This window comes from Neopsephotus bourkii, unplaced genomic scaffold (assembly GCF_033783945.1).
Source record: "Neopsephotus bourkii isolate Nb327-2 ecotype Australia unplaced genomic scaffold, CSIRO-AGI_Nbou_v1 NB_1574, whole genome shotgun sequence".
NCBI classification, from domain to species: Eukaryota; Metazoa; Chordata; class Aves; order Psittaciformes; family Psittacidae; genus Neopsephotus; species Neopsephotus bourkii.
This window is the reverse complement of record NW_026902050.1, coordinates 3,011,568-3,036,809: the sequence shown is the minus strand read 5'-3', so window position 1 is coordinate 3,036,809 and position 25,242 is coordinate 3,011,568. Positions and strand designations below refer to the sequence as shown.

Sequence of the window (25,242 nt, the reverse complement as noted above, 5' to 3'; positions counted from 1 at the left end):
GCCAAGTGTCTCAACAGCTTTACAACCTAAGGAATCAAATTGTTCCACGTACAATGAGCCAAGAGCAACCACATACAAGAGGCCAAGTGCAACCCATCTACAAGAATTTCAGAATCATCTAGCATGATCAAACTAGGTTGGAAAGGACCTTTAAGATCATCCAGTCCAACTGCTATCCCAGGACTGCCAAGTCCGCCACTAAACCATGTCACCAAAGGCCTCATTTACGTGTTTTTTGAATGCTTTCATGGATGGTGATTTCACCGCTTCCCCGGGAAGCCTGTTCCAATGCCTGGCTACTGTGAGGTACGAACTCACTCCTGTAAAGGTTTTACTGAGGGACAAAGTCACTAAAGCAAAAGCAACAGCACTGGGTGCATGACTGTAGCCAGAGGCGCAAGTGATTAGCATCTGTTACAGGTTTATATACTTTCACTATTAGTTACATGCATATTCATAATTCCCGCATATAAGCGGGGAATATTATAACTAAATCCCAGAACTTATTATCATCAGTTCCCTCCTCTTGGCATCTGCACACTGCTCTCTGGTGATTGTGGGCAGGGGTCCTGGGCATGAAGTAAGTAGTCTTCCTCTTGTGAGTAGGGGTCTTCAAGATGAAGTAAGCAGTCTTCCTCACAGTATACTTTTCACCTTTGGCACATTTGGATGCCCCAGCAATCACACAACTAGCTGAAACCAGCTATATCTGCAATTCTTCTAATAACTAGCAAAGATTCAAAACAGTGTGACCTTGCTGCAAAATTTATTGCAGGAAAGGCAGACAAGGGGTATCCCAAGCTAGCAGATGTCTGGGAGGCTCTGTCTCTAAACTAACTGATAAGTAGAAGGATGGTATGAAATCATTCATTCATGTTTAGCGGGGCCACTAAATCCTGTTATCTCACCACAGACTTACAACACAAACATTGTTCTTTAAAACTAAAGATACTTTAGAAGACTAGTGTGAAACAATTAATTCGGCTTTAGCGCAGCCACTACATTCCACAGACTTACAACATAAACGCTGTTCTCTTTCTACAACCCAAGTTAAGCTAAAAAGTACTTTAACTCATGTTTTTCAGGCAATAGCTTTTCTTATATCAAGCCCCCCCCCCTTTCTTTTACCTTTACAAATTCTTTCGCTATGTGACTCCGTTTTGCTCAAGAGTTCTGGCCATTTTTAACTTGTTGTCTAATCTTGTGTCTTTAGCGAGCTTTGTTCCTGTTATTGTAAACTATACATACAGCTATATCCACATAATCACACCTATGATTTGCAAAAGCCAATACATTTATGTGTTTATCACACTACCCTTTCGGTGAAGAAATTGTTCCTAATAACCAGTCTAAAACTCCCCTTGGTATAACTTGAGGCCGTTACCTCTTGTCCTATCCCTTGTTACTTGGGAGAAGAGATTAGCCACCTCCTCTCTCCATCCTCCTTTCAGCTAGTCGTAGAGAGAGATAAGATCCCTCTGAGCCTCCTCCACACTAAACACCCCCAGCTTCCTCAGCCGCTCCTCATAAGCCTCGTGCTCCAGACCTTTCCTCCACAGGCCAGCAACCCTCGTACCAGGGTCCAAGCGCAACCCCTGCACACGGAGCCGACTGTGTCCCCGGGGGCCGCCGCCCTCCTCCGGCCGATAGGCGGGGTTCGGAGCGGCACTTGCTTTGCGCGCGAGGGCCGGCGGTGGGGCGGCAGCACCGTGGGGGCTCCGTTACCGCGGACAGCTCCGTTGCCAGGGTAACGGCCCCTCCCCGTGCTCCCGCCGCCCGGAGCATGCCGGGACCGGGGCGGAGGCCGCGCGCAGCCGCTGCTCGCTTCAGCACCGCCTCCTCCTTCGCTCCCTCTCCCTCCGGCGGCCCGATGGTGGTGGCGGTGGCGCGGCGCAATGAGCCGCCCGTCTTCCGCCGGCCCCGGCGCTAGCAAGCCCTGCAGCAAGCAGCAGCACACCCCGTCCCCCGCCGTGCCCGCCGCCGTCCTGCCCGGACCCGGCGGGGCTTCCTCGCCCCCTCCTCCCCCCCCGCCTCCCCCCCCGCCGCCTCCTCCTCCTCCGCATCAGCACCACGAACTGACCTCGCTCTTCGAGTGCCCGGTCTGCTTCGACTATGTGCTGCCGCCCATCCTGCAGTGTCAGGCCGGGCACCTGGTCTGCAATCAATGCCGGCAGAAGCTGAGCCTCTGTCCCACTTGCCGGGGCTCCCTCACCCCGAGCATCCGGAACCTTGCCATGGAGAAGGTGGCCTCGGCCGTGCTCTTCCCCTGCAAGGTAAGGGGAGGAGTGGGGGCTCTGGGGGAGCGAAAGGTGGCAAGGGGATTGGAATGTGGGGGTGTCCGGTCGGCCCAGCAGGACATATCCCCAGCTCTACCCCCACCTCCCTACCCTCAATCTTCAAGCTATCCCCACACACCCTTTTCCCTCATTAAAAAAACAAAAAAAAAAAAAAGAGGGGTAGCACAATGGTCAAAAGAAGGGAGAGAAACTTCTCATCGGAAAAGTTGGCTGCGCACAGTCACATTGAGTCCCCACTGCCAGTGGAAAAGCTTACCGGTTTGGGCGTTTCGGTATAAACACGGCGTTGAAACGTAGTGGTTTTGTTTTGAACAGCCGAGAGATACTCTTTCAGGGTGAATAATCTGTCAGTTCCAAAACGCTGTAAACAAGCTGTGGTAGGTACAGCGTCACATTTGGGTCTGCGGTGGCCTCGGATTTGTATGCTGAAGGCACCGAGGAGGGGAGAGCACACCAGTGAAGAGTTTCCCGGTGGGTTCATGTCTTGCCTTTGTTGCTAATGTGATAGAGAAATATTGCAGCTCATGAGAAGACTTTAAGGAGCTTTCTAAGCTTTATCCAATGAAGGTTCGCTTGGCAGTTTGTAGAACGCAATGATATTAAAAGTGCCTATATCAAAGATACCCTGAGAGTCTCTGGCAACAGCATGTGGGACTCATCCAGAGCCACTGCAGACAGCAAAGCTCTGCAAAGCCTTAATTTTTGGCCGGTCTGTATCCCCTTCTTTCCTTTATTTCCACCCCACCATAAACACTGAACAGCAAGGGAGGTGCTTGCTGGTCTCCATTACCCAATTTCATGAGTCTGCAGGTTTCTAAAGTGAAACAAGATGATGGGAGTGCCACCAGCCTTTAAAAGCAACACTTGTAATGCTTCTTTCTCATTCACTGAAAATCCTGCTCTAAACGTTGTCCTAGTATTTGGCACAACCAGTAGATAAAAAAGCTAAACCTTTTTTTCCCTCTCCACAGTTATTTTAACCTATGCTGATGCTCAGTCATTAACAAGTGGTTTATGGAGGCAACAGAAACTATTTGTGTCTCTCTTATTAGCTCCCTGCAGCCCTCCTTGGGAAGGACAGGGGGTGGTAAGCTGTCAGGTCAGTAACAATACCTTAATAAGTCTTTTTTTTCAAGTCTGTTCTGTTTTCAGGTCTGTTCTGTTGCAGAGTTGCATAGTTTAATACTATACCAAGTATTAAACATTGAAGTCTCTTCTCTTTAGTGAGTCTGTACTTCGAAAGAACTAAGTGAACTGCTCTATTGTACACATCCTTCCTAATAGACGTTAACCAGGACAGCAGATGTGTACATGCAGGCAATGCTGAGCAGGTCATTTTTATGTCTTCTTGGAGCCTCTCAATGCTTGTACCTCTGTAGTACCAAAAGCACTTTAAAAACATAAGCTGAAGCGACGGAGGGACAGATGATACAGGAACTGCTGGAACTGTTGCTGATGTAGAATATAAGAACAAAGTTTTAACATAGGAGCTGTGCATAGCAAGGTGAGGCGCTATGGTCAGGCTGCCAGTGGGACCAACGTGGCCAGAATGGGTACAGTGAGAGCTGTGAGCAGGCTTATTCCACCTTTACCTGGAAAACCCAGTCCCTTGAGCAGCTGTCCCCAGCCAGCCCATAGGAGCATCATTAAGGATGCACAGGGAGTAACAGCACCTCCAGAGCAAATTGTCTGTGTCAGTTCCTGCAGCACAGTGTGGTCCATGGCAAGATCCTCATCTGACCCAGGGCTGGCTGGGTCACAGGATGTGATGGCTGTCAGCGACTTGCAGAGCTTTTGACAGTGTGGGGCTGTTTCACTGCTCACCCTTAACTGGGAGGTGGCAATAGCAGATGGAGCATGGTGGTGGGACACCGGTCCTCTCTGCTGAACACAGGTGCAGTGGGTCAGTCTCATCTGTGGCGGCTGATATTCCCTGCTTGTCTTAAACGAAATGGAGCAGAGTCCTCACAACCCTTCATTGTCTGAGCCACAGCTCTGCTGCCTACAGGATGCCAGTTTTTCCAGCAGCCAAACCCCTAGGCAGGAGTCCCACCAGCTTATCCCCAAGTGCTGGGGATCAGCATCTTGTTTACAGACTGGGAGAGATTTGGCTCTGACCTGGTAGTGTTTTGGTGGTCTCTGCAATAACCCAAGGAGCAGCACGTGCTTTATGCTGTGCTGGTTGGCACGTTGGAAGCTGCAACAGGCAGGAGACTGTGGACTCCGAGCTTGGGACTTGGTTTGGTTTCCTGGTACAGTGCCTGTAAGCGAGTTAACAGCTGGTAGAGCTGGAGAGTAACTTTGACCCAGCAGTGGTCAGTGTGCTGCACCTCCCTGCTGCCCAGTGACATGCCAGTGCAGGCAGGGGTGGCAGCAGTCCCTGGCCCCAGCTGCGTGTGTGGGACAGCCAGGCAGCACTGCCTGCAGGATGCCAGATTCCCCCATAACACACTTCAGTGGTCACAGCTGCGCCTGTGAGTGGCCTACCTCAGACCATGGCCCCAAAAACATGATGCTCCTGAAGCCCCGCATCCCAGACCAGGCTGTGGTACAACCCACACTGGAGCATGCATCCTCCCTGCGTTTCAGCGTCCGCTCCAAGTTCTCCACCCCTCACTCACTGGGCATCCAGAAGCTCCTCACAGAGGTGTAAATAAGTCTCTCCTCCTTTTTGCTCACACACCCTCTCTTTTATGTGGCCTTTTTCTGCTGTGAGCAATTCCTGCTCTGCTGCTTTCACTGTTCCCAAGAGCTGCAAATTGAAATTAGCACACATTAATGCTTTTCACTCTCACTTTTTGAGCCCAGAAACAGCGACATGCTGTCAGGGCTGTAATTCTCAGTCAGTATTATGTAGGTCACAGGCAGCCAGCAGGGACGTGACCCACCATGTCCCTCAGCAGTGGGCATCCATCAGGTGCTGCAGCAGCACAAGGGGTTTTGGCAAGAACCACCCTGCTCTGCAGCAGCACATAGCAGCTCACTGAGGCCTGGCCCTGGTCTAACTCACCTGGGGGTTTCACCACATGAGAGGAACCCAATATAAGCTTTCAGAGAGAGAAAGGGGGGAAAGTCAGAGCTTCAGAAAATGTGAAAGAACAAATAGAGGAGCTGGTCTGTCCAGAGGAGGTCCCTGCTCTTCTAGAGACAACTGTGAATTGTTATTGCACCTCTGTGCATTACAGGGCTTCTGGGGAAAAAAAAAAAATCTATAGGAGGATTTATATCTTAAAGTCACAGTAGAGTTACTGAAAATATAAAATGCCTGTTAGTGCTGTAAGCAATCTGTGGAAGATAAAATGCACATCAAACACACTCAAAACTCCTAATTAATGAGTGCCAAAAGGAATGAATTGTTTTTCTTTCATCTTTTAAATAAGTTCAAGTGGAAAATAATATAGATGTGCTTTTTAATGATGAAGCTGCCTTAATTTGGACATAGATCCTTCTGTAACTTTGTGGCGTTTGTCGTATATGAACTACAAAAGAAAATAAATCTTATGAAATGGGAGCTTCTTGAACAGACACCAGAATCTATTTTCACAGCAGTTGGGTGAGGTATGCTGTGATCATTAACTGCTAAACTTGGAACCATGACCTGGCTAACCAAGCAGTGTGGGGTGGGAGGTGTTTCTCAAGTTAACCACTTCATCAAAAATCTATGCGGAAACAAGCAGACCTGTGAGTGTTCTCCTTTGTCACCAGCAGAACCGCAGTCCTCCTGTAACCACGACCATTAAGCTGACATCCGTGCCCTGCCATGTTTTGCTAGCCTGTTACGGCAGGGTTTGACAAACTGCTTGAGTGATCTTGGCATGACATGGGACCAGCACTCCTCATCTTCCCTGTGTAAAACAGCAGGCAGTTACAGCTTGCATTTCAGGGAACTAGAACTTGCCTCCAACATACAGAGGCAAAAAACAGCCCAGCACTAAGTAAAGAATATCCAGTAGCAAGTTCAATGTTTTTTACACCCTGAGAGCAGCCTAGCTGGGCAGCTGTATAGATGGCATTTAGCAGTGTGTGATGGGGAAATAAATATTAAACAAATAAAGAAAAATCCATCACCACCCCAAAAAAACCCCAAACCTGCTTCATAAGTATACCAGTGAATTCTCACTGTTGTGATTAATTCAATCTAACAATAAGTTTTACTTAAAGGAAATTACTTTTCTAGTTATTGCATACATTTAAAAAAAATTAAGTACCTCGGGCTTTTTCTGGGATTGAAACCCCATTCTCACCAGCTTTCCTTGGAGCGGTGATGCTCTGCATCTTGGAAGCTGGGAGAGATACTTCGCATGAAGAGAGTCTTCCGAAAGTCATAGTCATCTCTAACTGGAGATACTTCCATGTTTCTGAGTTTCCAGTTGATTCTGGTCCTTTTGAAGAAAAGTGAATCCAGTAAATTCATCATACTGTGCTCTTAGACGTTGCTTTGTGGAAAGGTTTTTTTGCATCTCATGACCAACATTGTGTTTGAAAGTGGAAAGCACAGTAAGACTGTATATAAGCAAGTCTTAAATTATCACTTTTAAAAATTTTGTTTAGACAAGTAAGTAGTAGGAGGTAGCCAGAACCACCTTACGTCCTTAGACCACTGCTGCTACACCATTAGTTTAAGAGAAAGCATGACAGGTTTCCCATGTAAGCAAACAACTTCCAAACAGAAATTGGATGTTCATGTTATTGTATCCAGACTTACTCCTGTATATTGTCCAGTGCTGCCTCTGTGGCCTATTAAGAGCTTTATTAAAAAAACAAAAAACCAAAAACCTATGTCATTTTAAAGATTTTAAGGAGATCTACTAAACCTGAGTGAGATCACACTTCCTATTTTCAACACACAGTAGACTCTAGTAAAGAGGGAGGGGAGGTTGATAAAAATGCAGTTTGTTTTGGTTTCAGTTGAACAGATACTCATTATACACAGGTGTCTGCTTACATCATGTTGCCTGCACATACACAAAGAGCTCACAATCTCTATATGAAACAACAGGACATTCACTGGTCCTGTCACAGGTGAGCAGTAACAGCAGACCCAGCACTGCTGGCAGAGCAGAGTTTGTAAGTGGTTTCTGCCAGGCCGCTGGCTGTGGCATGAGCCTGTTTCTTCACCTGTGCGAGGCTGTGGGAAGCATGGAGTCTTGCTGTTGTCTGGGCAGGGCCTCACCGTGCATCCCTGGGAGAGCTCTGCAGGATTTCTGCTAGACTAGGCTGAGCATCTGTGCCCAAACTGCAGTAAATGCTTCGGGAGGATGGAGGGATCTTAAAAGCAGAGACAGATGTTTTATGAAGCACTGGAGGAGGGAAAAGCACAAAAGGGTCTCAGTCCTAGCTGGGTCCCTGAATGTTGCTAACACACATACAGGAGAAGGCAGACCTCTTCTTTCCAGAATTACTTGTATCTCAAGCTGCTTGTACACTAGAGGGAGAGTCTGGTGGCTAGAGCAGGAGGAGTTTGAACTTGGCAGTCTGTTCCTAGCTCTGCCACTGATTTCCCATGTGGGTTCAGACAAGTTACTTTAATCCTGTGTTCTTGCCTGCCTTCATTTACAGGGTTGATAATACCAGCCTACTTCTGCTGAGCACTTGCAAGCTTAACTGATGTTTTCCAAATGCTTTAGGACACTCAGAAAGCTATACTGTCAAAGTGAAGCTCAGAGCAGCACACGCACAGTGACATACGTGGCAAAAACAAGGCATGCTAGGTCTTGTATGTAGTGACAAGTTCCAAGCTGATAATTTCCTTTTAGAAGGAGAATACAGTGCTAAACCATGAACTAAAACTAAACTGTGAAAACAAGTACATAATACTTTCTAGCTTGGAATTCTAGAAATGATGAAAAGGACAATAAAAAAGCAGAAAACAGTCATGCCAGCCCAGGCATTAGTGGCACACCTGCACTACTAGCATTGTGCACAGCCCTGGCTGCCAGTCTCAAGAACACAGTAGGGGTAGAAAAGGTGCACAGGCCAAGTAGCTCAAAGGTATCATATAACCTCTACACAGGGAGGGACGGAGGAGGCTTTTTAGGTGTATAATGAAGATCAGTGACCTTTGCCAAGCAGTATGAAGACAGCATGTCAGTTTTTGCTTTTCATGGTCTTCCACCACTGGTAGGGCTACTTATCAGATGAAACCCACAGCAAAGGGTTAAGCATACAAAAGGAGGTCCTTCTCAAAATGAAGGGAAAGTTACCACTGTTTGCTCATCTTGTTTTTACACTCTCCCTTCTGTAGTCATCACTGGTCACTTTCCCATACACATCAGGTTTCACTTAATCAGCAGCTTGTAGATTCTTACTGGTTTTCTTAATGAGGTTAGACTTGGAGCTGCTCTCTAACACCTGGTGTGACTGAAGTGTTAAACAGGGCTATGAACCCTGAAAATTCCAGCAGGCCAGTGGGGCTGGAAGCATGCACATAGCTGCGTGGCTGCATTATGCAGCAGGGCATCAGGCACAGCAGACCAGGCATTTGCAGGACGATGCCTTGTTCCACCTAAGCTCCCTGCAATAAAGCCATTAGCACAGGATTAAGCAGCAGGGGCAGACACTGTAAGTGAAGGCTCACATTAACACTTTATGGCTTATAAACCAAACTCCTTCAGAAGAAGGTTGAGTTGCTATCCCAGTATTCCTAGCACCCTGTTGCCAGCAATGGGTGATTTGTATCTTGGCATTTAGAGCTGAAACTTCCTGCACACATATTATCCCAGAAATAATAATTTATTGCTTGGTTGTATCTGTCCTCAAGGAGGTGTCATAGCATCTGTAAGCAGCCATGCATGCATGTTGTAACCTGCATGGTAGTGGTAGCAGCAATGTCAGTATCACTACTGATACCTACAGGTTGGGAGAATAGAAGAGACCTTTATGTCTCTGTGAAAGTAGCATGAAAGCAGAGTGGTCAGTGTGGACAACTGAACTGACTGCAGAAAAAGGAAAAGCAGCCTCAGCTGGTTAAGCAAATTAACCCTCTAAGTTGCCCAATTACATTAAAAGAAGTTAGATGATACTTATTTGTGTGCTAGCTTTATGCTTAGAGAAGTCATCCTCTTTCCACTTCTCACAATTGCAGTGTTGAAACTGTTCCAGTGTTTAAAAAAACCTATGGAGAATCTGCATTTGAATTTAATGGGAGTGTTTTTGCTCTGTGATGGTAATAAGGTACATCTATTAAAAATACTTCACTCTAGTTGCTGTTTGCTGAAACTAGAATCCTTTGTTCTTTTTAAAGAAAAGAAAAATCCAGACCAGGACCACTTCAGCTGATCTGGACCTATCAGATCTAACTACAACAGCAAATCTAACTACAACTCAGCCTTATACTCCATTTTATCTAAGTGCTTGCATTAGCAAAAAAAGCCAACTACACAAAGACAAGAAGAATTCATTTATAAGTGGAAACAAAAATAAGTAAAGCTCAGCTCTGAATCCGGGGCTAAATAGAAGCATCTAATGTAAAATTTGCAAAGAGAACAAGAATTCTGGTTGAGTACCTGTGTTTCCAGTTGCCAGGTGGGAGCAGCAAACACAAGTGCTGGTGCCTTTCTTGACAGCTTGTATTTGGTCTTTTTCCAGTATGCTACAACAGGCTGCTCTCTGACACTCCATCACACAGAAAAGCCAGAACACGAAGACATCTGTGAGTATCGTCCCTACTCCTGTCCATGCCCTGGTGCCTCCTGTAAATGGCAGGGATCCCTGGAAGCCGTGATGTCCCACCTCATGCATGCCCACAAAAGCATTACCACCCTTCAGGGAGAAGACATCGTTTTTCTTGCCACAGACATTAACCTTCCAGGGGCAGTTGACTGGGTGATGATGCAGTCGTGCTTTGGTCACCACTTCATGCTGGTGCTGGAGAAACAAGAGAAGTACGAAGGTCACCAGCAGTTCTTTGCCATCGTGCTGCTCATTGGCACCCGTAAGCAAGCGGAGAACTTTGCCTATAGACTGGAGCTGAATGGCAACCGCCGCCGGCTGACGTGGGAAGCAACACCCCGCTCCATCCACGACGGGGTATCTGCAGCCATTCTGAACAGTGACTGCCTAGTTTTTGATACAGCTATAGCACACCTTTTTGCTGACAATGGGAACCTTGGCATTAATGTGACTATCTCTACATGTTGTCCGTGATGTGTTTGCATAGCTAGTGAAACCTAGGCTGTCTGGACATAGTGCTTTATGTTCACCAATGGTTTTCTTTTGCTTCCCTTTTTTTTTTCTTTTTTAATGATATTCAACTATGCCATTGTGTATGCTAAGGTTCCTAACTAGCCAACATTTTTAACTTTGGAGAGAAGAGCAACAAGAGTGTCCTATAAGTAACATGAGTGAGAAAAGGTCTTTTTGAATTCTTGGGTGCCTTAGGAAGATTCCCCACACGCAGTCACCTTTCTTAATTTAATTATATTTTATTTAAGGAGTGCTTCCATTAGACATGTGGCTTAAGAGACTTGAAGGACTGCATTCCTGTTTGGAGCACACCCAAAAGCCCTTTCAGCAGGAACACAGACTTGCTCTCTCACTGGTGAGCTTTAATAACTGTTTTTAGTAGGTGGGAAAGAAATTCAAGCAACCTCTCACAAGAGAGGTGGTGACTCAAAGGGGAACAATAGGTACTTCAGTGTTGATATTCTATTTCCTGCTACCTTATTAAAAAGGGATGGGTGTTGGATCATGTGCTGGGGTTTTGAAAGAAAAAAGGGGAGGAGGGGTGGGGATAAAGCAGGGCAGGTTTCACAGTGTGGGAACTGCCAGCTCCTGTCCATTTTAGGGGAATGAGTGAGCCCAGCACATGGCACAGCCACTCACAGGCAGATACAGGTGAGAGCAGGAGGCACACATCCAATGCATCTAAACCAGCTAGAGCCAAGAATATAGTAATAAGCTGTTCACATGCAGCTTTCCTTGGAGACATACTTGACTATTGATTATTGTAAAAGACTAACAATATAGTGAGAGTTTTATGGCCAGTGTCATGTCATTTGCTATTTAAGTTTTGTTGCCATATTTACTTTTATTTTGTAATAAATATTTTGCAAAAACTACACTGCATAGCATGCTGTGCTAACGTGATTGCGTGACGGTAGCTCTTGCTTCCTGGTTAGTCTGTGCACTCTGCCTGGTTGGATCTGCTGGGCTTCCCCAGGAAGAGACAGGTCACCCAAGTGAGGTCCCCATTCTGTCCCCAGCTCTGCTGCCCGAGAGGGCCACACTGCAGTACAAGCAGGAGAACCGAGTCTGGATCCGAGTCCCAGGGGCAATAGCAACAGCCTGGCTCGTGCAAACTGAAATCACAGTCTGTCACTGAAGCTGAATCTGCTGCAGCTCTCCCTGTGCAACCAGTGCCTTCTGTCTGAATTGCTCAAGAAAAATACTAGCTCCACATATTGGCTTTGCTGAATATAAAGATGCCTGCCACTTGGAAGAGGCAATAGGTTGTGAGGTGATACACCCACTGAGTTATTTAGCGGTAGGAAGCCTCATGGTAGTGGAAAACTACATGTAAAGTAACAGATGAAGCTTTGTGTAAATAATTATAACACACAGTCCTAACTGTATCCCTCCAGGGAAGAGCTCCTTGGAATTATGACAATCCTGTATGCCTGGTGGTAGTTCCCAGAAAAGCCAGAAGAGAATGAGGGCTGCATCAGCAAAGGAACACTTGTTCTGGCCTCGAGAATGTGGAATTGATCACAGAAAAAGACCTCCCAAGGAATTACTCTAACCTCTTTGTGTTCAGTTCATATAGAGATTCTACATTTGATCTCATTTATACCATGCCGGCAGAACTCCAGCTGCATCAGCCGAGTGAATTAATTTACTCCTGCTTAAGCAGGATCAAGTCAAGCTTTGTCTCTGATAGGCATTAACACTTGTGCTTTCAGCAGAACTTGTTAAGCAAGAATTCCTAAGGATTTGATTCACTTTCCCATATTTCAGCAACATATATAGCAGAAGAGCTTTTTTGTGTAAAAAAAAAAAACAAACCTGACGTGTGTATTTGATTATACCAGGATTAAGGAAATTAATTACTTCAATGCTGCCTGTAATCCACATTAGATAATTTAACACACATGATTTCATTAGGTCTTTCTACACCATTCAGTTCTGAAGGAATGGCAAACTTCTGTTACATCTCACACCCAAAGAACCCCAGCACCCAGTATCTTTTTTGACAGACTGATTGTAGGATAAGGAATACCTCAGCTGGTACTGCCAACAAGTAATGTTTCCTCTTCAGATCAGTGAACATTCATTCATCACATCATTGTCAGGTGACATTCATTCCAGCACTCAGTTAAGGTGTTTCAGGGTTTCTTCTTTACACAGCTGGTATAACTTCCCAAGGGTGAAGTATACCCCTTCCTAAGGCCAGAAGCAGGAGGGACTTGCAGGGCACCAGCACCTTGTCAAGGGAAGCAGCAGCATGTCAGTAAATGTGCTAAAGCTCCTCGAAATACTCAGAAAAAAAGTTGCTGAGGCCAGCCTGGTTTTCTTAAGAAAACTCCTGACCACCAACAAAGCAACTGGGCCTTCAGGTGGATGGTGAAACATACCCAGAGAAAACTGCCCAGAGCCAGCAGCAGCAAGGGAACCCTCCACGCTGCGGGAAGCCCTTACTGCCAAGCCAGACTACAGCTAATGACATGTATACAGCAGCCCCCCTCAGCTGTGCTTCACCACCACCTGGAGCAGTTAATGGCAGGCAGCAATATGAGCGACCAAGATCTGCACTTAGGAAACAGTTTTTCTGTTGACAGTTCTCCTCAAAAACAATTTTCACTTTAAACACAAAGAAAAATGCAGAAACTCCTAGGGACTGATGAATTCATAGCAAGAATATGGCATAACTTGGATAGTTCCCACCTGCAACTGTGCCAGCACTAAGCCATGTGCTGCTGGGACAGTGTCTCAGCCTGTGCAGCGGCACTGCTTGCAGGAGCGAATGCTGTGGCAATACCAGGATCTGCACCAACCAAGCATGGAAGCAATCTCCCAGGACCCCAGTGCTATGGGGAGCTATCAGCATCAATGGCAGTCAAGCAGCATGTCCAGACACTGCACTAACAAACACCACTGGCTGCGCCTCAACATACTCCTTCCAGTTTTAAAAATTACTTACTTTGTTGTGGAATCCATGTGCTCATAGGACAACTGCATTTTTTTATACAAAGTCCAGATAATGTAGCACATATGTGCTGTCCTAAGGTAACTCTAAAGCCTGCATTTATTTGCAGATGATGTATCTAAAGAAAATTGCTACTCCTGCTTCTCCAAGCTGAAGTGCAGATTCCTTGGAAGAGTTCAACAGCATCTAGCCCTATAGGAGACATCAGCAACAGATGTCTGACAAGCATATAATGCAAATCATAAAATCAACTAGGTCAGAAAAGACCTTTAAGATCATCAAGCCCAACTGTTACTCCAGGACGGTCAGGTCCATCACTAAATCACTTAGGCAAGTGCTTTGGGTGCAGTTAGAAGTTTGTGCCCAAACAGGAAAGTCACAGCAAGTTCCTTAACCACTGCTCCACCTTCAGCCTTGCTCCCATTCCGTGCAGAAGGCTGCAGCGCACCTCCGGTAGCTCACCAGGTTCACGGCAGCTGCGTGCTGAGGGCTGCTGCCGCGGCAAGGCAAAGGCAGGAGGGCAGCGGCTCTGTGGGCACCCTCGCGGGGGGTCCTGAAGCACCCGCACCACCCTGAACACCTCCATCTGCCCTGGAAGCCGTTTACGTCCGTCCACACGCGACCGCAGGCTCCCGATCCACCGCCTATAGGGCACGGCAGCACCCCCTCAGGCGTACAGCTCACACCTGCCCCAGCAGCCCCCGCGCCTGCCGCGTCCCCATGGAGACGGCGCCCTCCAGCGCCGCCGCAGCGGGCTCGGCCGTGCCATGGACGGTGCTGGCCGGAAACGGGGCCGGGTGGTTCGGGCAGGCCGGGCCAGCACAACATAGCGCAGCGCAGCACGGTGCGGTTTCTCCCTGCGGGTCTCCTTGCAGCGTCGCAGGGAGGCCCCGCTCTCTGAAGAGAGACGGACAGGTCGGTAGCGGGGGCTGCGTGGAGAACCGCGGGGAGATCGGGGAATCCCCGGGCGGCAGGCCTCTCCCCGAGGCACTCTGCTGCAGTGGAGCAGGTACTGACCGATCTCCCTAAAACCGGGGGAGGGAAGGCGGAGGGGAAACCGGCCAACCGACCTTGGGCCAGCTGGCACCTCCCGCCTCGGTAGCTAAACCGCTGCCAGCCCCGTGTACTGCATCTACAGCTTTCGGAATTCTAATTAGACACATTCGGAAAAGTCTTCTTCCTCGGTACAATGGTGCAGGGCAATTGCTTTGAAGTCACTGTGTGGAGCTAACAGGTGAGTTTGTGGGGGAACATGGGGCAGCATCGAACCCATGGAGATGCAGAAGCTGCCAGGAGCTTCAGTGTCGATGCAGAGAGAAGCTGGCTGGCTCCACGAACACTCCTACAGAAAATCAAGTAAGAAACAGCTTTGTTCAAGGAAGAGCTACTCACTTGTATTGTCTTTCACTCAAGCTGCCTCGGGCTTTCATAGAAGACTTGTGACTTTGCACTTTCCCAGAGAGCCGCTTGCAAAGTGGCAGCAGACCTGGAGCAGCCTCCAGGAGCCCCTGCTGCAGCCCCCTCGTTACCCTCTTTGCAGAGCCACTTCTAAATGAACCTGCAGCACCACTCTGCCAGCCAACAGGCATAGGAGTGCTCAGCAGATGGCAGAAAGAGCGTACTGTATTCCTGTGAGAGCTACTGGCAAAGCCTCTCAGGAGAGCTGGAGGTATATCAACCTTTTTTCTCCTCCTGCTCAACTCAGCCATCCCAGCATGTGACCGAGTAACCAGCTGCTTCTCTCGCCTGCTGAAGTCTAGCACTGTACCTGAGGACACAGCGTGTTGGTGGTAGTTGCTTCTTGGCCCCACCCCTTTTGGGCACCCCATCAAACAGCCTTTGTGCTTTTCAAGTGTTCAGGGTTTGTTTGCCTTGGCAGTCCTGGAGTAATGGTTGGCCTTGATGATCTTAAAGGTCTTTTCCAACCTAATTGATTCTATGATTCCTTTTAAACACCAGGCAGCTCTGCTCTGTTGGAGAATGCCGCATCTCATGTGCCTTGAAGAGCAGGAGTGATCAGAGCCACAAAACAGCACACCAGCTGAAAGTACTGGAGTTAGCTGTGTGCAGATCCATCCCAATAGGAAGGGGACATGCACAGCCTACAACAGATAAACATTGCTCTCTTCTCACTTTGGAAGGATGTTTGTTTGGAAATGCACTGTGAATGTGTTTGCAGGAGAAAACACTGTAGGCTTTGTACCTTAGGTGGAGCTTTACAAGTCCTTGGGGTGACTGAGGCTATAAAACAGAATAACAGTAAATCATCTACTTGGGTTTGGAGGCAGCAGTGGTAGATAGAGATGATTCAGAAGCTGCAAAGTCCATTAGAGAGGGCAGAGTAAGAAGTGGAGAGTCCACCTACCCTGAGTACTGTGCCCTGGGTGCCAGGCTTCCCTGTGTCCCTCGGTGCCATGGTGCACCCAGAGGTGTGCCCTGCCTGCACAGCTTCACACCAATGAAGCACCAGCACCATGCACTTTCTGAAGTTACTTCTTCTCAGGTGGGATTTATGATCAGCTACACTCTGTGACATAGCTTGATTGCTGTGGTGATAACTACGTGTCTTTGAACTGCAATTCAAAAGAAGTTCAAGCAAACCAGCATCCACATAATTCAGCCTTCTAAAAGTATAAGCAACTCCCATAGCTTTGCTTTCAGTTTTCCTTCTGTGTTGGTGCATTCAGTCACTTCCAGGTGCATTCCTGAGCTGTGGGTCCCACTACAAACCTAGGAAGCTGGGTGTTGACATGGGGCTGTTTTGATTTTTATCCCATCCTTTTAAATACATGTTCTCCTTTTTTCATACTTTCCAAAGAGAAGGACTTAGAAAGATTTTGGTGTTTCAGCCTGCCCAGAGTTTCATCTGGCTGAGTATTTTCTGGAAAGCAGAATAAGCTTACTTGGAAGGGCAAGACAAATTGGGTGACAACAAGGGGAACTGAAATTCAAGGCTAAAAGGACCTAGAATGTGTTAGTTTGGCTGAAGGGGAGGCTGTAGCAGTTGGCATGCGAGCCATGTTGATGTTCAGACAGGAGATGATGTATATGGGAGAGCACATTGCTGTGCACCTGAGGTAGCTGGATGTCAGCACTGCTGAGGACAGTGCTAGACACCCAGTCATCTGAGATGTTTTCTGTCACTCCAAAGGGCAAAGAACCCTTTGTTGTGTTTACACAGCATGGACTGTACTTAGAAATGAGAGAAAACCTCAAATGTCTCTACAGCTCTTTCCTTTTAGGACTAGAGAAGCTGGAAATGCTTTAGAGGATAGTGCAGTATTAGCTCAGTGCTACCAGTCACTGACCCTCAGCAGTAAGCTGTCTCCACGACTTCAGTGGGACACTTTTGTAAAGCCCTGATCCCATGTCAGTGCCCAATTACAGTCCCTCAGGCATCTGGGAAGGGTTACATGCAGATCCAGGTTGCCCATCTGAAACTAGTAGCAAGTCTGGCAGGAAGGCCTGTCAGCTGATGTGATCGATGAGAAAAGGCTGTCATGCTGAAAGAGGAACAAACCAAATATGTCTAGAAGATAAGTTTTCTGAGAGCACAGCATGGCAATCTGGTAATTCTCACTGTCGCTATTACTTGCAGCCCTGTAAGAAGAGTCCAGAAGCTTACATGTTTTGTGTGACATGGAGGTAAGGACTTACCCAGGTTGCATATATATGCTTAAGGGGCTTTCCTCTGAACAAAGATATGACTCCAAATTGCTTTTGTTATTTTCCACTTTGAGTTGGAAGAAGATTTTGTGAAGCTGTTCAAGAAATCACTGCGCACCTTCCCATCCACTGGCCTGCCTAGCCTTCTGGCCTACAGACCTGAATCGTTACGAGAAATCTTACAGGCTGAGGTGAGTCAGGGGTAGATGTTCCCTACTGTGTGGCTTTTGCTGTTTATTTCCTATGATTCCCATGTAGAAAAAAATAAAAATAAAGCCCTTTGCCAAGCTAGTGCAGGAGTTCCTTTACAAAAGAGTTTTTCTTCTCTAAGGCTCTTAAAATTATGCTATTGTGCACTCCTGAACGCAAGAGGCTGTGCAACTCCTCTCCCCAATGCTGCATCCTGTGTTGAGAATTTCCTAGCAGAAGAATTTGCCCTCTGGCTAAAACAGTGGTACAAAGTTTGTATAAATATTAGGTACACTGTTAAAGAATTACAAGAAGGGCATAGAGTTCCCCGTAACTCTTAGCAGAGTAAAGTCATCAAAGAGCTAGGCATGATAGGACAAGGGGTAACGGGTTAAAACTTAAACAGGGGAAGTTTAGATTGGATATAAGGAGGAAATTCTTTCCTGTAAGGTGGTGAGGCACTGGAATGGGTTGCCCAGGGAGGTTGTGAATGCTCCATCCCTGGCAGTGTTCAAGGCCAGGTTGGACAGAGCCTTGGGTGAGATGGTTTAGTGTGAGGTGCCCCTGCCCATGGCGGGGGGGTTGGAACTTGATGATCTTAAGGTCCTTTCCAACCCTAACTATTCTATGATTCTGTGAGGTGAGGAAGCCAGGGAATTTCCAAGAATAATACTCCAGAGAAGCCAAGTATTTCAAATTAATATGTTCTTTTCTGAAATTGAAGGATTTGAATGAAAGTGTTAAACACATGGTATAGTAAATCAAGTGTAAGTGAAGCACACCAGCTAAGTGGCCTGGAGCAGGTACCTACCTTTCACCCCTTGCTGCTGCTAACGGATTGCTCTCAAGCAGCATTGAGCTTGGTGTGCTGCCCTTGGGAGTGGAGGCATTAGGCAGCACACTCACTGGAATAACTACAGTTATTCCATTTATTTGAGGGGTTTTACTTATTTACTTACTACAGAACAGCTTTTCTTTTTGGTAGTTTCCTGAACCTAGTGTTTTGAGTTAAATTGTCCCAAGATATCACAGACACAGATCTGTTTTAACTGCTCTTACACATTTTATGATGTTGCATTTTTAGCATAGCCCTCTTTCCCCAAGATAAAATGAGGATTTGTGTGCTGATACTATTATTTTTGTCCTCCCCATGTTCTCTCTCCCTACCTCCACTTCAGATAGAAGAGGACTTTGCTCCAAGATGTGAGTACTGTGGCAGCCTGCTGAAGCCGTTCCCTTCCTTTGAAGACATTTGCCCACTGTCACAGGATTATGAATCAGTAAGCGGGTGGGAAAGATTAGCAGAGGTTGGCTGTGGAAAGGCCTACTGTTATGGCACCGCTCTTCTGCCTTGCAGAAATTTTGCTGTGAACATAATCGAGACCTCTTTGAGTTCATTGTGAATGAGAAGAAGATATACAAAGGCACCTGGAACATTCTCACCGATGTTGGCCCCCAGAAGACCTGTGAGGGGAAGACCCACAAAGGTGCCTGGAACATTCCCGTTGATACCGGCCTCCATAAGTCCCATGAGAGGAAGACCCATGAAGGCATCTGGAGTGTTCCCATTCATGTTAGCACCCAAGAGTCCCATGAGGGGAAGACCCATGAAGATGACGGGAGCATTGCTATTGATGTTGGCTCCCATGAGTCCCGTGAGGGGAAGACCCATGAACATGCCAGGAGCATTCCCACTGATGTCATCCCCAATGAGTCCCATGGCACCGAAGTCAACAGGCTGCTGTCAGAGGAGAGGGTGTATGAGAGGTACCGTGAAATGACTACAGGGGCAACCAGGGATCTGGTCTGTGTAAGGTGCAACAGGCAACTCTAGGGAGAAAAGAAGCATTAAGAATATGAAACTGCAGGAAGAGGCAATGAGAGAAGAAAAAAATTTGCTTTAGGCAACACAAGTTCACATTCTATCTGCAGCCTCTTTGTTTTTCTCCTATCAGGCTGTAGTAGAAGGTGGGGAGGTATGTCTTGAGTAAAGCATTAATTCTACTACTTTCAGACATAGTATCTAGAGACAGGTAAAGCCAAAAATATAATTGCAGCTGTGGGTGGGATAATACTCAGGTCTAGCTTTACCCCAGATACTGAAACAAAACTTGAATTTGTGTTTCTCTGTTTTGCTGCATAAACTGTGACCATGCATTTGGATTCTAGTTTCCAGTCACGAGAACTCTGCAAGTTTGACTTCTACTGGGCTGTTCAGTAGGTGGCCCAAATCCAAATATCCAAATATCAGAGTCTATTGCATAGGCTTAAAGAAAAGTAAATCAGTATACCTGGACTTAAACTGCTAGCTTGCTTGAGCATCCTTTGCAGTATTATGGTGTCAGTACCTCATAACATGTGCAGAGCAGAAACCAAAGTCATTGTCACACACTGTCAAATTTACAGAAAGCTAGGTAAGGAGAACAGTCAAAGTATTCTTGGAGATTAGTTGTTTCCTTGATCTTGGAAAGCTCTCCTCTTTCACAGAAAATCTTGACACACGATCCATTACAATGTTTCGTCTGTTCATTGAAATCTCTGTAAGGAAACAATTCCCTTTGGTGATACTCCATTGACTCTAACTTATATTCAATTGTGTGACTGGAGAGCAAAAAAAAAAGATTCAGAAAGTTGCATTCCTATGGAAAGGATACCCAATGCCTCTAGTTTTCAAAACAGGATATATGAAACATCTCAGGAACACTTTCATTTCCAGGCAGGTGGAGAGACGATCAACCAGACAGTTATTTTTGCAGGCAACAAAGGCAGCACTTGCAGCTAAACGTGAGTTTGCATTTCCTTACGTATTTGTCTATTTATTACAACAACGAATTCAATGGAATTGCTTGTCTCTAATGCTCTTTAATGGAACAGGAAGATTTATACAATGACACATTAGCTCATTGTCAAGTGTGCAATCCCATTAAATTAGATACTGCCATATTATATGGCACGAAAAAAAACAAAACCAGTTACATTCCCATTGCACTGAAAGGATCTCCTTGCTGTGACTTTCAGTATTTAAATCTGACTGTTTCAACTGAGATGCACAGAAATTTACTTTAGAGAATAATGAGTTGGCAAAGCCAAGCTCTTGGAAGGAATGAACTGCCAGAATTAGGGGGATCAACATTTTGCCTAGTCATGTGAACACTCCACTAAATCCTAGCCCAGTCTGTGAATGACTGAGCAGCCCTTTGGATCTAGCTATAAAATTAAAGGCATTTTGAATAAGAACATATGACTAGATTTATAATATGGGCATATTTTCACAGAAGATGGCAGGGTACAGAGGCTTTTGTGGCACCAGGGATTTCAGATCATCAGTTCTGCAGAGCATGGAGCCATGAATGCTATCCAAAGAAAGTCATACTACCTCTCTTTTCATATCTCTGAAATAGCTGAACACTGTGGACTGTCCTTGTTAGACAGAAAATACCTTGAAACAGACTCCCAGGATGGAGCATTTCAGCCAGAAATCCCCACTCCAAGTTACAGCCTGCCTGCCATCAGCACTGCCAGCCCTACCCAATGCACACAAACCTTCCCTTTTCTCTCTAGGTTTAAACGAACCTGGCACAATTTTCTACCAGCTTTCCCTGGAGCCCCCATCACCAAACAGCTGGACACTGATGCCTGCTGAGAGAGCAGCAGAACCCAAGGAGGAGCCCATCTCCTATAGTATCACCTGCTGTGATTTTACCTCTGTTGGTGGAAAGGCAAGTAGCTGCTGCGGGCATGTCCAACAGGATGTGTCCATGCTCTGAAGTGGCTGGAGCTTGGTGCCTGCTTGCCTTTCAAGGGCAGCTGGTGCAGGACTGCTCTCATCCATTTTATTGTTTCTCTTCCAATCTTAGGTAGTGAAGAATGAATTGCTGGAAAAGTACTACAAACATGGGGGGAAATTCCTTACCATGCTTCCAGATGGAACAGTGCAGTTATTGTATCCTTTACAGGGTTCATTGGCCTGCCTTAGTCCAGGGTTGCTACTGTAATTTTGCATGAGTCATAGGCTGCTTTATCACCGAATACCCTGGTCCACCATTCACATTTGTTTTCACAGTCTGGAAAAAAAGCAGTAGTGAAACCACTTACATAGGTCTTGGTCTGAGGTTCTTCAGATCTGCCAGTAGCTTCCATGGAGGACAGGTACTTGTGCCTTTAATACCCAGCTTAAAAAATGTGCTAGCTCAGTGTTTAGACCCACTCCTGAGCTCTGGCCACCCATGGATGGGCACTGCTGTCTAAGTGGGCTCCCAAACCATTCAGCCCTATCCTTCCCACAGGGACAAACCAGCACATCATTTCCCATCTGCACGGGGCTAAGGTCTCTGTCCTGCAGGCAGGAGTACATAAAAGGTGCACTGACAAACTGAAATTAGTGTAACTAAGAGTATTGCTTGAAGAAATAAAAACATGTCAGTTTCACCAAAGGACCCCATAGCTTTCAGGCTGCCTTTGCCATTATTTAAGCCATAACATTTTAAGCCACCCAAGCTATTTTTCCTTACTGTGGCTGACTTTTTTCTGACCTGGGGGTGTATGAAAGTCTACCTGAGCTCTGCCACCAAAGCAAACAGGCTTGAGACTACTTCTTTGCTCTGCCCTCCAGGCTGCCTTGGTCCCAGGGATGCTGCTAGGCACGGAGACAGCAAAGTGCCATAAGCACATGTGCTTCCAGTAGCAAGTCTTGCTGAAGGGAAACTCTAGTGAGACACAAAATACCTCCTGCTCCAGTCAGGTTTCTGTGCCAAGGGCCTTTTTTCTCCACATTTGTTTTCTTTTCAGCTCTGGGAGGGTAATACCTGCCCCGTTTCCTCTGTTGTCATCAAAGTTGAGTATTTTTAACACCTCGCTTTTTCTAGCCTCATACTTTCAATTATTAGCATTGTCCAGGAACATGTCTTTAACATAAAAACTTGCTAAGCAGTTCCGTCTGGGTTATTGGTTAGAAAACAACAAAAATGTATTCTGCATCTCTTTTGCCAGTGTACACAGAGTACTTCAATGTAGCAGGAAAGCACTGGCAGTGTCCCAGGTAACACTGGCAGCACACCATCATTTTACACAGTGATCTGGTTAATGGGTCCATTTTTATACTCCAAAGTAGTGCTCTGAAATATTCAGAATGTAATATTAGACCAGGCAAAGAAAGGAGTTACGAACACCTTATCTGACAACAGCTATCCCTCTGGAAACCTGGCAATCATTGTTGTACAGAAGAAAAAATGTTGTGTTTGCATAGTACAGGAAGACAAGCCAAGTTACGCTGAAATACAAGCAATATTTAAGTCTGATGGCAGAAGTACTTGCTATTACCCAAATGGATCTGTGTGGTATGTTTAAGTTGGTCAGAGCAGTTTTGCTCTCCACTGTGCTTTTTATATTTCAAAGGTCATAAAGGGTATTTTTAAGAGCATTCAAAAATTAAAAGACAAGTATAACAGCTCGAGGGCCTGCTTCAGGTGCCTCTCAGAGAGGCAGGGCCCCCCCAGCTGTGTCTTGAGAGGGAGGGGTTAGACCCCAAAGTAGCTGTGCCTCAGTCCTGTCCCTCTGTGGAAGCTGCCATGGGAGCTGCAAGGTTCAGATCTTTGATTTTCCTCTCTTTTAGGATACACATGAGCATTCAGGGAGGGCAGTATTTGGACCAAGCAGGCAGCAGGGTGAGGAGGTGGACATGGCCAAACAGCATCATGTCACCAGGACCCCATGTCCCGCTGAAACCCATCTTCATCTCCCTCAACCGGCACGTGGGGGTCAGGATCCTGGGCCAGGATAAGATCACTGTTTCCTTCCTTGCCATGGGGCAACAAGCAAAATTCAACGTGGGAACCAAACTGCAGGTATTTCTCAAGTGCACAGGTAGCTCCACACAAAGTCACTTTCCACCAAAGGAGCAGGGCAGCCAGGGAAGCTCCCATCCATGGGGAAACACACTTACTTCACAGTGGGTGCTCCCTATGTTGCCCCATGGTCCTGCCCCCCAAAACAGCAAACAGTGGAGGTGTACCTGTGCTCAGGCCCATGCAGACAGGGGGCTGCAGAGTGCAGGAAGCACTTCCAGGTAGGTCCCCACTGTCCCTGCCTGCATCCCTGAGGGTCACCCTGGCTCTGCTATGGTGAGAAGAGCTGTGATCCACGAGGGCACAGGTTCCTGCCACAGGGGCAGGTTTGACTGCTGGGGAAAGACCAAAACCCTGAAGCCCTGTCCCGTGCTGCTGCAAGGCTGACACCACTCACCTCCTCTCCCCAGGTCAGCGATGTCAGCCAGCTGCCTCCCCCTGCTCCGCTGAGTGAAGACGAGCTCCTGCTGCTTGCCTTCAGGGTGAGGATCCTGCAGCTCTTTGACAGACTGCGTGGATGCTTAAACTTTCCTTCTAGTGAGCAACGGGACAAACTGAAGCCTCCAGCATACCTTATCACACAGACGTTGAAGATCTTACAGCTTTGCACAAGTTCTGACATAAGCGATGAGCTACGCAGCTCAGTCAGGGCAATAATAAATGCTGAAGTCTGACCAGCAAGTGTAGTGTGAAGGCAAATCAAGCTGGAGATGCTCCTGATGGTGCAGCATCTGCACACACTCAATGAGGTTTTGCCTGCAGTCCTGCCCTGCTGTCACACAGTGCAAAGGGCAGCCCATGGCCATTCTGCGTGGCCCCTCTCCTGGGGCCTTCCCACCTCAAGGTGGGCTGACCAGTTGTTTCAGCCTATGGATGTGGCACAAAGGTAAAATCCAATAGAGCACAGGTAAGCTACAGCCCGTGACAGGTATATGGGTAGATGTTTACTCAGAAGTGACCCACACAGGGCCAGTGCTTCTGCCAAGGACACAGCAGCAGTGGGATGCCCAGACTTCCCTGGCACAAGCACTGTACGGCAGCTCAGCCTGCCGCAGGTACAAGACACAGTGGTGCCCCACGCACAGAGGCACAAAAGCACAGTTTGTCCAAAGCAATCAAAGGTCATTGTCTTGGCAACGTGTGCGTGGGTGCCAGGGATAGGAAGCTGTTAATGCGCACGGCAGAGAGCACGGGCAAGCCGCAGCCTCTTGGCAGCAGCTCGTAAACAACCAAGGCAGGGAGAAAGCTGCTGCAGTGGTCACCCTGTGCTTCCTTCCCACCGTGGGCCCAGCGGCTGTGAGCAGAACGAGCAGGCGTGGTGGGGCATGGACCCCTCCTGAAATGGTTACCTCAGGCTGGCCCCTGCCCCAGCTCCAAGCAGTTGGGATGTCTGAGGGAGGTGCCGTGCCATAGGAATACGTGCTGCACCAGGACACTGCTCCGGGCACCAGAGAGCCAACAGCCCAGGCTGCCGTGTACAGCATCCGACAAGGGGACCCCTCTCACGGACAGCGGTATGTGGGGAACGGGGAATGTCAAAGGAACACCTCCTCAGGCCCAGAGCTGCCCTGGCTAGTGCAGAAAACCTTGAAGGCCAATCTGCCAAGGCCATGAGAGATCAGGGCCCATTGGAGATACCAGGGGAGCAGGGTGATGCTGGGGGAGGGGTTCCTCACTGTCCTGCCTTTTACAGGTTCTCCAGACACATGTAAAATGAGCTTTTACTCAACCACAACGCTAGTAGGAAGGTGCACAGTAAATGAGTCAAAAAAAATTCCAGTTCACGTAAGATTAGGCTCTGGAGAAACATACTATTCTAAATATACAGATTGGGAATGTAAGTCTACCAGTCCAACACAGATACTACTTGCTACTTCATGTTCATGACCAGCATATAAGCTGTGTTAATACCACTGGTAACACCACGTGGAAGGGGCTCACACCATGCCACCATAGCCAGGCAGCCACACACAGTGCCTGCCAGCCTCCACCACCTTGAGAAACACCTTGCCCCCGGGAGAGGGACAGTGGCAGGACTGCTCCTGTTCACACACATGGACTCACCCTGGTCTCACCTGGGCGTGCCAGGCCTGGGAAAGGGCAG

The 25,242-nt window shown here is 47.3% G+C and overlaps 2 protein-coding genes and 1 long non-coding RNA gene across 3 annotated transcripts; 2 read left to right on the top strand and 1 right to left on the bottom strand.

The window, feature by feature from the left end:
* The first annotated feature begins 1,847 nt into the window (after positions 1-1,847).
* On the top strand, positions 1,848-11,356 carry SIAH2 (siah E3 ubiquitin protein ligase 2). The gene is made up of 2 exons (XM_061371587.1): positions 1,848-2,273; positions 9,885-11,356. Exons 1-2 carry the CDS (start codon positions 1,896-1,898, stop codon positions 10,440-10,442), a joined length of 936 nt encoding a protein of 311 aa, XP_061227571.1. The 5' UTR covers positions 1,848-1,895; the 3' UTR covers positions 10,443-11,356.
* Positions 4,999-6,776, bottom strand: LOC133222145 (uncharacterized). The gene is made up of 2 exons (XR_009728209.1): positions 6,542-6,776; positions 4,999-5,049 (listed from the first exon to the last, which is right to left on the bottom strand). It is a non-coding gene; the product is annotated as an uncharacterized LOC133222145 (long non-coding RNA).
* A 2,804-nt stretch (positions 11,357-14,160) lies between the features above and the next one.
* ERICH6 (glutamate rich 6) lies at positions 14,161-23,819 on the top strand. Its single transcript, XM_061371707.1, has 11 exons — positions 14,161-14,449; positions 14,675-14,796; positions 17,181-17,297; positions 18,474-18,575; positions 18,653-19,062; positions 20,012-20,079; positions 20,857-21,014; positions 21,153-21,238; positions 22,479-22,631; positions 22,907-23,138; positions 23,549-23,819. The coding sequence occupies exons 1-11, from the start codon at positions 14,161-14,163 to the stop codon at positions 23,810-23,812; spliced, it is 2,001 nt and encodes a 666-aa protein (XP_061227691.1). The 3' UTR covers positions 23,813-23,819.
* The last annotated feature ends 1,423 nt before the right edge of the window (positions 23,820-25,242 follow it).

Coding starts and splice junctions, on each gene's coding strand:
- SIAH2 (XM_061371587.1), top strand. CDS start 1,896: ATGAGCCGCCCGTCTTCCGCCGGCCCCGGCGCTAGCAAGCCCTGCAGC. Junction 2,274..9,884: donor CCGTGCTCTTCCCCTGCAAG/GTAAGGGGAGGA, acceptor GTCTTTTTCCAG/TATGCTACAACAGGCTGCTC.
- ERICH6 (XM_061371707.1), top strand. CDS start 14,161: ATGGAGACGGCGCCCTCCAGCGCCGCCGCAGCGGGCTCGGCCGTGCCA. Junction 20,080..20,856: donor GGCAGCACTTGCAGCTAAAC/GTGAGTTTGCAT, acceptor TTTTCTCTCTAG/GTTTAAACGAACCTGGCACA. Junction 21,239..22,478: donor GATGGAACAGTGCAGTTATT/GTATCCTTTACA, acceptor ATCTGACAACAG/CTATCCCTCTGGAAACCTGG.